Genomic DNA, 13,354 nt, shown 5'->3' with positions numbered 1-13,354 from the left:
CCTCCCAGGCGAGCAGCCAATGTCTGTTACAACAGCAGACACTTTAGAGAGTCAACTCCACCCCTCCACTCCCCCATATAGCAGCTGGGCCAGACATTATGTCAAGGAACAAACACCAGCTCACTGACATCGTCAACATAAACACGAGGAATTCTGCAGATGCTGGAAATTCAAGCAACACACATCAAATTTGCTGGTGAATGCAGCAGGTCAGGCAGCATCTCCAGGAAGAGGTACAGTCGAAGTTTCGGGTCTAGGCCCGAAACGTCGACTGTACCTCTTCCTAGAGATGCTGCCTGGTCTGCTGCGTTCACCAGCAAATTTGATGTGTGTGGCATCGTCAACACTTCACTCATCCAGGCTACTGTTCCCACAAGCTTCAAATCAGCTACCATCATCCCTGTACCAGAAACCTCTACAGTCTCTGAGAGGGTTCTGGAAGGTGAGTCTCGAGGCCAAGAAACTTAGAGACAGGGTGCATACCCATAATCGACTCCATTTCTCACCAACTGAAGATTGAAAACGTTGAGGCAAATGAATGTTCAGTGCTGTCTACCAGCCTTTCTCACTGCTACTGGAGAAGGTGTCTGCCTATGCCGGTCTCCCTCTCTCTCTCCCCCTTACTGCTCCTGAAGGAAAGTCCCTTCACTCAAATGGTATCTCTCTCCCTTGATGCTGTTGGAGGATGACGCAGAAGTTCTGCAGTTTATGGATTGGACTGTAGTTAACATTATGAAGCATTTTCTAGCCACTCCTTTTTGTGTTGCTTGGATGACTTGAACTAGGGCAGCTTGCAAATAATGAACATTCAGCTGAACTGATTTTGTGTTTTATATTCTGTCTTTCGCTCATTCTCTTTTGTTGCCATTTATGCGATATGTTTTTTGCATGTGTGGTTGATATTTTTCTTTAAACAGGTTCCATGTTATTCTTTGTTTCATGGCTACGGGGAAGACAAATCTCAGGGTTGTATAATGCATATATACTTTGATAATAAATGTACTTTGAATCCTTTGAACCTTCAGAACTAAATAACCACCGCCCGGGGCACCGACACCAATCATCATGAAGTGCTTTAAGCTGCTGGTAGAAACTCCACTCCTGCCATACTGGACACTCATCAATGTACTTACTGACAGAACCGCTCAGCATCTGTCATGCATCTAGCCCTGAGACACCCAGAAAGCAAGGACTCTTATGTCAGAATGCTGTTTATGGATTTCAGTTTGGCACTCAACACTACTGATCCACAGACCTTGGTGAATAAACTCCTACTCCTCAGTCTAAATACTGGACATTAGACTTCTGAACCAACAGACATCAGATAGTCAGGATGCACAACCACTCCTCCCTTCCCATCATCCTCAATACGGTGCCCCCCCCCTGCCCCAGGGCTGTGTACTGAGCCCACTGCTGTACACTCTGCTCACACAGGACCACAAGGTCAAACATCCAGGTATTCAAGTTCGCCGATAAAACAACAGAAATAGGGCTCATCACCAACAATGATAAAACAGCCTACAGAGAGGAGGTGAAAAAGCTTCAGGCCTGGTGCCAGGCAAATAATCTCTTCCTCAAATTCAACAAAACAAAGGAAATAGCTATTGACTCCAGTTACTCACATGCCTCTTTACATCAGTGGCACAGCAGTGGAAACTGTGGGCAGTTTCAAACTCTTGGGAGTGTGCATCTTGCACAATCTCTCATGGGCCCAGAACACATTACACTCAGGAAAGCTCACCAATGCCTCTACTTTCTGAGGAAGCTGAAAAGAGCTGGACTATGCACATCTATATTCACGCCATTCTACAGATGCACAGTAGAGAGCATCCTAACAAGCAGCATCATTACATGGTACAGAAACCACACTGCAGTGAACAGGAAGGCTCTATAATGGGTCAACACTATTCAACTTATTATTGGCACCAGCCTACCTGCCATTAAGGACATATAAACAGAAAGGTGCCAGAAAAGGGCCAGCAACATCATAAAGGATCTCACTCACCCTGCTCATGAACTCTTCGTCCCACTCCTATCAGCAAGGAGGCTACATAGCATCCATACCCAGGCCACTAGACTCAAAAACAGCTACTTTCCCTAAGCAATTCAGCTGATCAACACCTGCACCTACTAACCCACCCCACCACCACTAATTTATCATTTCTTGTCAGTCACAGATGCTCCTGTGGCTAATGTCATTTTATGAACTAACAATCAATGTATATAAGCTATCTTAAGTATATTTGTGGTGTTTTGTTTTAATTATTGTTTTTTAGTGTTGCATCAGATCAGAAGCAACAATCATTTCACTCTCCTTTACACTTGTGTACTTGAAATGACATTAAAGAATTTTGAATAATCTTGAAGGTGAACCCAGCAAATGAACCAAACATGCATTTCAGGATGACATCAGTGGGATCAAACACTCAAAATGAAAAAGATATATTCTGAGCATTTCAAAGCAATTGGGAAGAAGATGCTGATCAAATTATACAGTTTGGTAAGTGCAGCTTCGGGTTTCCTAGTCAAAAAATATATTTGAAGCTGGAGTACAAATGAAAGCATAGTGACCGATGAACATTCAGTAAGCAAAAGGATGGTGTAGAAAAGTATCTAAATTGTACAACATGCAGTCTCTATATGTCATACAATCTGCTAAAAAACTAACAAACATTTTCTGCACTGTTTTTCCTATGAGTACCAAAAATGTCAATAAGCCGAAGGATAATGATCAGTGGCTAGAAAAGCTTGATTATAGTTAGTATATAATCAAATTTCATAATTTTGGGGAATAAGTACATTAAAAGAAATTATAGATACAATAATGAACAATTTTAAAACAAAGTACCTTCTTCTAGTTCCTATACGGCTGCATGAGGCACCAGTTTCTTTCAACGTCAGCAATCAACCACAATATTTAACAACAGGAAGTTCCCCCATCTTTCTGCTTGTAATACCTCATCTCAGTAAACATCTTCTCCTTTGCAAAATAGTCTTATTGGACAAACAATTCTACAGCAATGAAAATTTGTTACTAGTTGGGTTTAGGGAACTTTATTCCTTTATTTGAGAAACTGAGGTACACAACAAATAAGCACAGAGAGGGAAATGAATAGTTTACAAATCACATTTAAATCTAGCACATGTGAGGAGTGCACATCTCAGCAAGCACCAGTGCTGGAATCTCTGTTGTTTGTGATTTAGACTGTATAAACAGCATATGATAATGTAGGTGGGTTGTTTAGTTGCAGACAATGCAAAACTGGGTGAAGTTGCTCGCAATGGTCAGAGGATATACTGCAGATCAGTTACATAGATAGGCAGACAGAGTTTAATCAGGGCAAGTGTCAGATGTTGCACATGGGGAGGTCAAATCTCAGGGCAAAGTATATAAATTCATGCCAGAACCCTTAATAGCATTGATGTACAAAGAGATCTTGGGTTCCAAGTCCACAACTCAATGAAATTTTCAATACAAGTTAACAGTGACAAAGACAGCACATGGCATTAGTTAGGGGCCAAACGGCAACAATGTTAAACTTCATTTAGGCCATACTTGGAGTTTTCCGTGCAGTTCTCGTCACCCTATACAGGAAGGATGTGGTAGCTTTGGAAAGGGTGCAGAAGGTGTTTACCAGGATGATAACCCAGCTTGTCTGGATTAGAAGGTATTAACTACAAGGAGTGGCTGTACTAACTTGGAGAGGTTGGACTAACTTGGATTGTTTTCTTTGGAGCATTAGAGATTGAAGAGAAACCTGACACAAGTTTATAAAATTATGAAGAGATACAAATAGGGTAGACAGTCAGAAACATTTTTCCCAGGGTAGAAATGTCAAATATTAGAGGACATAGTTTTAAGGGGATGTGCAGGGGGTGATGGTGGTGCAAGCAGATATGATAGTGGTGTTCAAGAGGCTTCAGTTCAGCACACTAATATGCAGGGAATAGAGGCTAATAGATCATGTACAGTCAAAAGGGATTTGTTTAATTTGCTATCATGCTCAGCACCAACAGCACATAATATATGCAATGGCAAAATTATCAAAATGTAAATTAATCCACTGGGCATATAGAGTAAGACATACACTTTATTGGGTATGCTCAATAATGCAAATATCTAATCAGCCAATCATGTGACAGCAACTCAATGCATAGAAGCATGCATATGTGGTTAAGAGGTTCTGATGTTGTTCAGATCAAACATCAGAATGGGGAAGAAATTTGATCAATGTGACTTGGACATTGGAATGATTGTTGGTGCTAGATGAGGTGGTCTGAGTATCTCAGAGTCTCTAGCGTTTACAGAGAATGGTGTGAAAAAAAAACATCCGGTGAGTAAAAACACCTTGTTAATGAGAACGGTCAGAGGCAAATGACCAGACTAGTTCAAGATTTCAGGAAGGCAACTCAAGTAACCATGTGTTATAACAGTGCAGTTCAGAACAGCATCTCTTGAACCTTGAAGTCGATGTGCTGCAACGCAGAAGACTACAAACTGAGTGCATTCATGTTCACAGATCATGCCCAACCAAAATAGTTCAAACACATTTTGATATTATTATACGACGAATGCTCTGCACTCATGAAAAAACTAAGTAATTTTCTCTTTTAAAGGTAATAATGATCCAGCACGACAATTTAATCAAATTACCAAACTCCTTATTTGTACACCCTTATTTTAATATCAGACATGGAAAAAATAGTCACAATAAACAAAAACAAATTAACCAGTTTTTGAAACTATTCCATCCATAATAATCTCTTAAAATTTCAACCGTCTTCAAATTTAAAAATATGAAAAAAGTAACAGACAAAAATTAACTAGAGTGGACTCCAGTTAATTGGGCCTTCGGTTAATCAGGGCAACGTTTATTTGGGACAAATCTTTTAAAAAATCAAAACTAATCGAGGAAATAGCCATGATTCCCTTCATTTATTTTGGACACTATGTCACTAAATTGGGGATAATTCCCAAACAGTTTCTAACTAGTGTCACTCATGTGTACATGCATGGCCATTAGACACAACACCATGATGCGAGTGAAGTTTTTAAATAGCATCAGTCGTGTGTAGTTGTGTTCAAATATCATTTTGTCAGATATGTGGTGAGAAATGAGCAATATGACAACTCAGAACTGTTTTGCTCACTGCAGTTTCAAGCATTCAGGCAATGGAGATGCCAGAAACGGCCAGGAATGAAAATTAAATGATTTCACTACTTCAAGTTAGAAACTATGAAGAATTTGAAAGTATCAACAATAATCTTGAATTTTTCTCATTTCTCTTACAAGGAAAATGAAGATTTGGAGGATGCAATTGTCAACAGCATTGTATGAAGACAATCCATTATCTGCACTAGGTGTCTGCACTGATTTTGTTCATTTACAGCTAAAAGAATACAATGTGGATGAAACCCCAATGGATAAGTATTAGGAACCAATACAATTTATTGTGACTGCAGTAATATTAGTAGTGTTCTAGTTTGTTCTGTATTTCATTTGAATACATAATTTGTTACATGTTGAAATAGTAGTTTTTTTTTTAATACCATTTTAATTATTTCCATTAAACTTCAGCTAACTGGAGCAGCTACTTAATTGGGCCAAAATGTACTGGTTCCTGTGTGGCCTTTATTACAGGTTTCCCCCACTATCCGAAAGTAAAACGTTCCTATGAAACCTTTCGTAAGTCGAAATGGTGTAAAGCGAAGAAGCAATTACCATTAATTTATATGGGAAAATTTTTTTGAGCATTCCCAGACCCGAAAAAAACTTACCATACCAAATAGCACATAAAACCTAAAATAACACTAACATATAGTAAAAGCAGGAATGATATGATAAATACAAAGCTTATATAAAATAGAAATAAATGTACATTGTAGTTTCACTTATCAGAATCGGGAAGATTTAGCCAAAATCGATTTGTAGACACGCACCTGCCCGCGCAAGGCTTCATGGTTATGGTAGTCTTTTTCGGGGTAAACACAAGTTTAAAGCGGGTGCCTTTTTCCGTAAAAGTGAAAATCCTCTTCGGATTTCTTTCGGTTAATATAGCCTTCTGGTAAGCCTCAGGCTCGCTCAGCTCACTTTTGTCTAGGGGTAGCAGCCTTCGGCCCCACCAAACTGGGTAATCAAGTTTGTGTAGATGCTGTTTGATGTACCCCACCCCACCAAATAACAGACAGTACACCATATGCGATTTACAGAATACAATTTATAGATCTTACAGGAACTATGTAATTATTAGAGATACAATACAAAAGGGAAGTAAAGGGTGCCAAACTTATCAGAGTTCAACCACTTCATGCACAACCGTTGGAGCTCAATTAGCGGAGTCTTCTTTCCACCATTCAATCCCCTCCGACCTCCTCGACCCACCGCCTGGGACCAACCACAGTGGTCGACCAGACGCTCCACACGAGTCTGTCCTCGTCTCCTCTCCTCACTGAAGACCCTGGGCCTCGGACTCCCGCTCAGGATCCATTCCGTCGCCCAGCTTACAGCATCGAGTCTCCCCTCTGTCCCCATCGCGCCTCCTGCCCCAAAGCCCGCTAAAACAATAGCTTACGGACACACAAGAAAGAATAACCTCTATCCCAAATGGTTAGCAAATGAATACAATTTCAGTAATCAGTAATCATAACCCAAACAAACTGCTATAGAGAAGCACTTTCTCAGCAGTTAACATAACAAAGAAGCCATTTTATTCTAACATAATGAAGAAGCCATTTTTATTAGCCTTAGCAGTAATATAAAAGAAGAAACTCCTTACACTGATACTAATGTAGTTCTTTCGTAAAAGTGAAGTGGCGTAAAGCGAACTTTCGTAAAGTGGGGGACACCTGTACTAAGAGCTTATATACAACTTTCATATCACAATGTGCCCTCTTCCCATCTCTACTCAAGATCTACAACTAGTAAAGTAACACACACCAAAATAATTATATCGCCCAGGTTGTGTACTCTGCAATCAAGAACCTATACTTTCCATTCACCACACTAACAGAGTGTCCACAAATATGTTGTGACCCTTCAAACACAGGATTACTCAAATCCAGGGGGAGAAAAAAACAAAATGGGGTAATCATCTCTTAAAAAGCATTTTTTAGTTCTGGAAGGAAGAGGAAATAATATCAAAACACAGTGCCTGCATTGATACAGAAAGAGAGACACTACCCCTTTTTGTTTTGACAGATCATTCATGGAACAATGAGTAGCACTTCACAAATTTCTATTGTGTACCCATTAATTAGCTATAAAGAAAAATACTGCAATGTATCAATATCAATGCACACACAATTTTTCTATAAGACAAAATATGTTGCCACAAGAATCATGAATGTTATTTTAATAGACAAGCACACCTTTCACCTTCTCGCTCACATTCTTTCTTTCCGTCTCTTCTGTTTCTCAACTTCTTGTCTTTCTTTTTCTTGCCTTCCTCCTTCTTCCTAGGATGTGCATCTTGATCTTTGGAAGGTCCATTTAGTTCAGTGGAGATTTCTCTTATTAATCCTTCTATTGCTCCCTTGATGATCTAATCTCTTCTTTTGATTTCTTCATTCACAACACCATCTGACAAATCCTGTATTTTCGTGACTCTATTGACTCCTTTCTTTTTGGCCTTCCATTCATCCAGATGAGCTTTGGTCTTTGCATCTACTTTAACAAGCAGCTTTTTGTCTCCCACTTGAAGTTCATGCAATAACCTTAATGCACACAGAATAGATTCTGGTTCTTTATACTCACAAAAGCTGAATGCTTGTAACTTTTTTGAAGCTTCTTGAACTTTGTTCCAGCTTAAAACCAAGCCACATTTCACAAGTAACTGCCTGGTTAACATATCAGAAATTTCGTAGTTGGACTACTGCTTTCATCACCTTCACGATTCCTCTGAGCAACATGGTCCTTCCTTAGTCCAATATGTTTTCTAACCAGGGGCACAGAGGTGACACGAACATTTGTTTGCCATATGTTGGGCAACAGTTCATGGTGTACAGCATGGAGACAGTTGTGACATTATCTAGTACCTTTGGTGATTTACTTACAATTTACTCTATTGCAGGGGATGTGGCAGTGGACAGATCTCCAATCAAGTTGTAGTTGTCTCAGCCAATCACACTCCCACAATGCTGGTCCTCCTATTTTACCACATACAAGCTCAATGTGATTTGCTGGTTGTTGTATTTCACTGTTATGAACATTATTCCCACAGAAATCATCTTTTCTCCAGTACAAATTCTTAGCTGGACATCTAAGGCTTCAGTTCAGTATCTTTGAATTGCCATTCAAACTTATTTTATGGAATCACTGAAATAGCTGAACCAGTGTCCAGTGTGCAGATGGTACAATTGAGAGCATCCTGACTGGCTGCACCACTGCCTGGTATGGGAAATGTACCTCCCTTAATCACAGGATTCGGCAGAGAGGGGTACGGACAGCCCAGCACATCTGTTATTGTGAACTTACCATGATTCAGGACATTTACAAAGACAGGTGTGAAACAAGGGCCTGAAGGATCATCGGCGACCCGAGTCACCCCAACCCTAATCTATTCCAGTTGCTACCATCCAGGAAACGGTACCGCAGCATAAAAGCCAGGACCAACAGGCTCCGGGACAGCTTCTTCCACCAGGCCATAAGACAGATTAACTCATGCTGATTTGAGTGTATTTCTATGTTACATTGACTGTTCTATTTATTATAAATTACTATGATTGCACATTGCACATTTAGACGGAGATGTAACGTAAAGATTTTTACTCATGTATGTGAAGGATGTAACAAATAAAATATAGTCAATTCAAGTCAATGTGTTCTTTTTGAAACGACCTTCTTAGCCACTCTATCAACTTTGAGGGATCTACAGATGCAGACCCCAAGATCCCTCTGCTCTTCCACACTGCTAAAAACCCTATTAAACTCATATTCTTCTTTCAAGTTTGACTTTCCAAAGTGTATTACTTCACACTGTTCAGGATTGAATTCCACCTGCCACTTCTCAGCTCAGCTCTGCATCCCACTGTAACTTATGACAATCTTATTCACTATCCACAACACCAGCAACCTTCATGTCATCTGCAAACTTACTAAACCCACTCTTACACTTCCTCTATCCAGTCGATCATAAAAATCACAAAACGCAGGGGTCCCAGACCAGATCCCCGCAGAACACCGCTGGTCACCGACCTCCAGGCAGAATACACTCCATCTACTATAACCTTCTGCCTTCTGTAGGCAAGCCAATTCTGGATCCATGCAGCCAAGTGTCCTTGGTCCTGTGACTCCTGACAATGTTGGACATACAACTGCAAAATGAATTTCAGTACATAGCTCACCCATGTCTTAACCCAAAAAATGTCAATTATTTCTTCCCACCAACAAATGCTGCTTGACACACTGAGTTCCTGCAGCAGTTGGTTTATTACTCCAGACTCCATATGCACTTTTGTGTCTCTGAACCAGCCATGTGCTGACAACAGACTCCCAAGCTCGACCATTTATTTAGAGCTTCATCATGAGATGAAATTTCCAGGTAAATACACAAAATATTAAATGACGTGCTCAAAACTTTCTTGAAGGAGTGCCACATACCCATCAATTCCCTGCAAGGAACATTCTGGGTGAGACTGAAAGACCATAGGGGCATGCACCACCCATACTACCAGTCCCCCCATCTGCCCCCATGCACTCCCCACATTCGTCATGTGAGGCCAAACTGATGCCTGAGATGGGGTGGTCTCTACGAAAGAGACCACACTGACTGGTCTCATATTCTCTGTAATTTCAAAGAATGGGAGTTGAATTTATTGAACATACAAAATTCTTATGAGTTATCATCTCAAAATATGGGTTCTCCCATTAAATTTCTTCATGCAGAAAAGTGAATCTTTGAGATTTTCTACTAAAGTAGACAGTATGATCTCCATCACCAATTAAATTTAACAGAAATAAAACAGGTTTTGATATTAACAGCATTAAATGATATGGGACTAGTACAGTAAAGAGGTACTAGGGTCAAAGATCAAGCAAGACCATAATTCTACAGAATGTGCTAATGGCCTACTCCTGCTTCTATTTCTTACATACAGGTAAATGTTTATTTCAACATTAATCTGGATGTTTCTATTTACCATTGAACACTTATATTCTCAATAAATTTATTCTATTGTTTAATTCTTCAAAACTTGATCAAATACATTGATAATATCTCAAGCTATGTAAAGGCCTTCATAGTGGTTTTGATGAGCCTCTGAATCCATCACTCACGATCAATCCCAGCCAGCCATTGGCAGTGAGGCTTTGAGATTGATAGACACAGAGAGCTGCAAAAGGCAAGTGCAACAAAAGCATGGGGGGTGGGGGTGGGGGTTGTGGGGAGTTGACAAGCACAAGCAAATGAAGGCCTTCCTGAATCAAACCCACATGATGTTGTTTGAGGTACCTTGCTGCACGTAACTTAGCTGCCACCGATCCCTCCACAGAATAACGATCATTTCAAAAGTACATCACTGAATGTGAGGCAGAGAAAAGTGTTAAAATTTTTCCTTCTGTAATTTTATTGATAAAAATATTAAATGGGTAAAGTTTTCTGACTAACTGGATCACAAACTTATTTTCCTTTCAAAGGTGCTGCTGAATTTGAATGTATCACACATTTTCTGCTTTCATTACTGACTGATTCCACTGAGGGGAAGTACAGCGCTGAATAGGCCCTTCCAGCACTTCAAGCCACACTGCCCAGCAACCCAGGACAACCCCAATTTAACCCTAACCAAATCATGGGAAAATTTACAATGACCAATTAATCTACCCTTTGGACTGTGGGAGGAAACTGGAGGACCCAGAGAAAACCCACGTATTCCACAGCAATGATTGACAGAGACTCCTTACAGAGGATGCCTGGATTGAACTCAGATGCCCTGAGCTGTAATAGCATCGTGTTAACCACTATTCTACTGTAGCACCAACCTGTAGTATCGCAAAATTAAATAATACAATTGCCAAATCTTCTATCGAATAGAAACTGCACAAGGTTTGTTTGACTTGTTGACAAAACATAGGATTATGACAAAATAGCAGCAAACAACATATGCAAGGTTTAATGTTCCTAGTTGCAAAATAAATTTACAAAGTCAAAGTAAATTTATTATCAAAGTACATATGTATTACCATGCACTAGCTTGAGATTTATTTTCCTCTTAGAATTGATGAATAACTCTACGCAAAGACTGACAAACAGCTGATGTGCATGACAATTGTGCGAATAAAAAATAATACAGAGAACATAGATTTCATGTCCTTGAAAGTGAGTCTGTAGGCTGTAGAATCAGTTCAGAGTTGTGGTGAGTGAAGTTACCCACACCTGCCAATTCAGGAGCTTGATGGCTGAAGGATAATAACTGTTCCTGAACTTGGTGGTGTGTGACCCAAGGCTTCTGTATCTCCTGCCCAGTAGTAGTCGCAATAAGAGAGCCCATGGTGGGGGTCCTGAGGATTGATACTGCTTTCTTGTGGCAGTGCTCAATGTAAATGTGCTCACCTACCACTTTCTATAGATATCAGTTGGATGAATTTGCAGCAATTCATCCAAATGAACCCGAGGAGTGCCAAAATGTATTTGTGAATATTTGTTCTTATGGACTTGGGAGAGATTCCCAGCTGCAATCATAACAAAATCCAAATCATTCTACTCTTAAACAATGAACTATTCAAGAGAAGACCCTTTTTAAACCGGTTTCATCTGCATCTAATTATCAAAAGCTTTAAAGTTCGAACTAAAACAAAGAACTAAAATACGTATAATCACTCGTTTAAAATTATACAATTCATTGCTCCACTGCAGTTCCTTCCGCTTGTCAGGATTGAAAAACCGCGTATCTCACTTTTCGTGCATTTCAAAAGAGGAAGTGAAATGAAGTCGATGACTAAAGTCGTTTCACCCAAATAGTAACTGACATTTTAATGCAGGCAGTGGAAATTCGGAAAATCTTTAACATCCCCCCTCTTTCTCTCTCTCTGATACAGGAAGAGTTCATATCAAATCATGTCTTGTGTTGACACACACAAATAACCGTTTGTGTAGACCATAATATGCGAAATAAAACGCAAAGGGGAAGAGGAAAGCGCAATCAACTCTTATTTTCACAACTGGCCGTGATCGGAACTGACAGCTGACTGAAGCTCGCGGAGCTTTCAAGTTGGTGGCATTATCTTTTCCATTGAACTCTTACAAACTGGGCTGCTCTGCAACACGACGTCGCTTCAACCCAGTATTTAAAACACGGCAAGAAGAAAATACATGAAATAGATTTTTTTTAATTCACGTTCCTAATAGGTATGGGTCGAGCAACTCAACTGGGAGAGGTGAAAGCGGTAGGGAATGGAGGGGAGGGGGTGGGCTTACATCCTTGAGAGCAAAGCCTAGCACAACACTTGCCCGAGGCACATTTAAAATGCAAAGAAATGAGCCAATATTGCTCCGAACCCGCGTTCCGGGAGGTAGCCACATCACGATATTTGCACGGTGCTGCTCGGTCCCGGGGACAGGGGTCTCTCTTACTAACCCCCACCCCCACCGAGACCGGCCCCTCGACTCGGCGCTTGCGCCAGTTGGCAAGGCTCTCCATTCCTCCCCCCAGCTCCAGCCCCAAACCCCGTATATTGGCTGCTCTCCATTCCCCCTCGTTCATCTTGCCCCCACCCCCCTCTAGTCCCTTGGCTTCCTACCTGATCCGTCAGCTTGAGGAGACCCATCGCTCCGCCGCTCGCATGCACACACCCCCCTGGTTGATGACGGCCGCCAGACTCGCTTCCTTGCACCGACTCTCCCTCCTCCTCGGCGCCCCGACGGTGTACAGCAAGATTTTAGAAACCCTCGAGATCAAAGCAACGGCCGTGCTGCGCGCGCGCCCTCTCGCTCCCCCAGTCCCGCACGCTCCCGGCAGCTCGCTCCCGCCCTCGGCCAGCGCGCGTCCCACTGAGCGGAAGTCGCGCGATCAGCCGAATCTGATTGGAATCCTTTCGGCTGATGTCATCCTGACCGCCCGGAATGCGAGCTCGCGCGCGCAGACCCACCGTGAACCCATCTGGCGCGCGTGCCTTTTAAATGTGTCTCTGTGCCCCATTCTACCTCGTTACCTCTCCGCCCCACACACCCTCTTTCGGCTTTCAATGCAACGGAATGTCTGTTGATAAATCTGTGCAATCGTCTGCATTCATTGCCGATGTTTTAGTTAAATACCCCCTCCTTTTGAATCGTTACTGGAAATGCATCAAACAAAGCACCAAAGCGGATCCAAAGAAAAGCTTATATGACACCTTGGATGTCGCAGAGATGAAAGAAATCC

The 13,354-nt window shown here is 41.3% G+C and overlaps 1 protein-coding gene across 6 annotated transcripts in view; it reads right to left on the bottom strand.

Annotated features, from left to right (window-relative positions):
• Positions 1-12,949, bottom strand: part of LOC134348485 (serine/threonine-protein phosphatase 6 regulatory ankyrin repeat subunit B-like) — a 164,113-nt gene extending 151,164 nt beyond the window's left edge. For all 6 annotated transcript variants that reach the window (XM_063051940.1, XM_063051945.1, XM_063051946.1 and 3 more), the window contains exon 1: positions 12,735-12,949. In XM_063051940.1, coding sequence (XP_062908010.1) covers positions 12,735-12,761 — 27 coding nt within the window. In that variant the 5' untranslated portion in view covers positions 12,762-12,949. The remainder of the gene's footprint in view (positions 1-12,734) is intronic.
• Between the last annotated feature and the right edge of the window lie 405 nt (positions 12,950-13,354).

Source organism: Mobula hypostoma, chromosome 6, assembly GCF_963921235.1.
Source record: "Mobula hypostoma chromosome 6, sMobHyp1.1, whole genome shotgun sequence".
In the NCBI taxonomy this organism is placed as follows: Eukaryota; Metazoa; Chordata; class Chondrichthyes; order Myliobatiformes; family Myliobatidae; genus Mobula; species Mobula hypostoma.
This window is presented reverse-complemented; position numbering and strand designations above follow the sequence as displayed.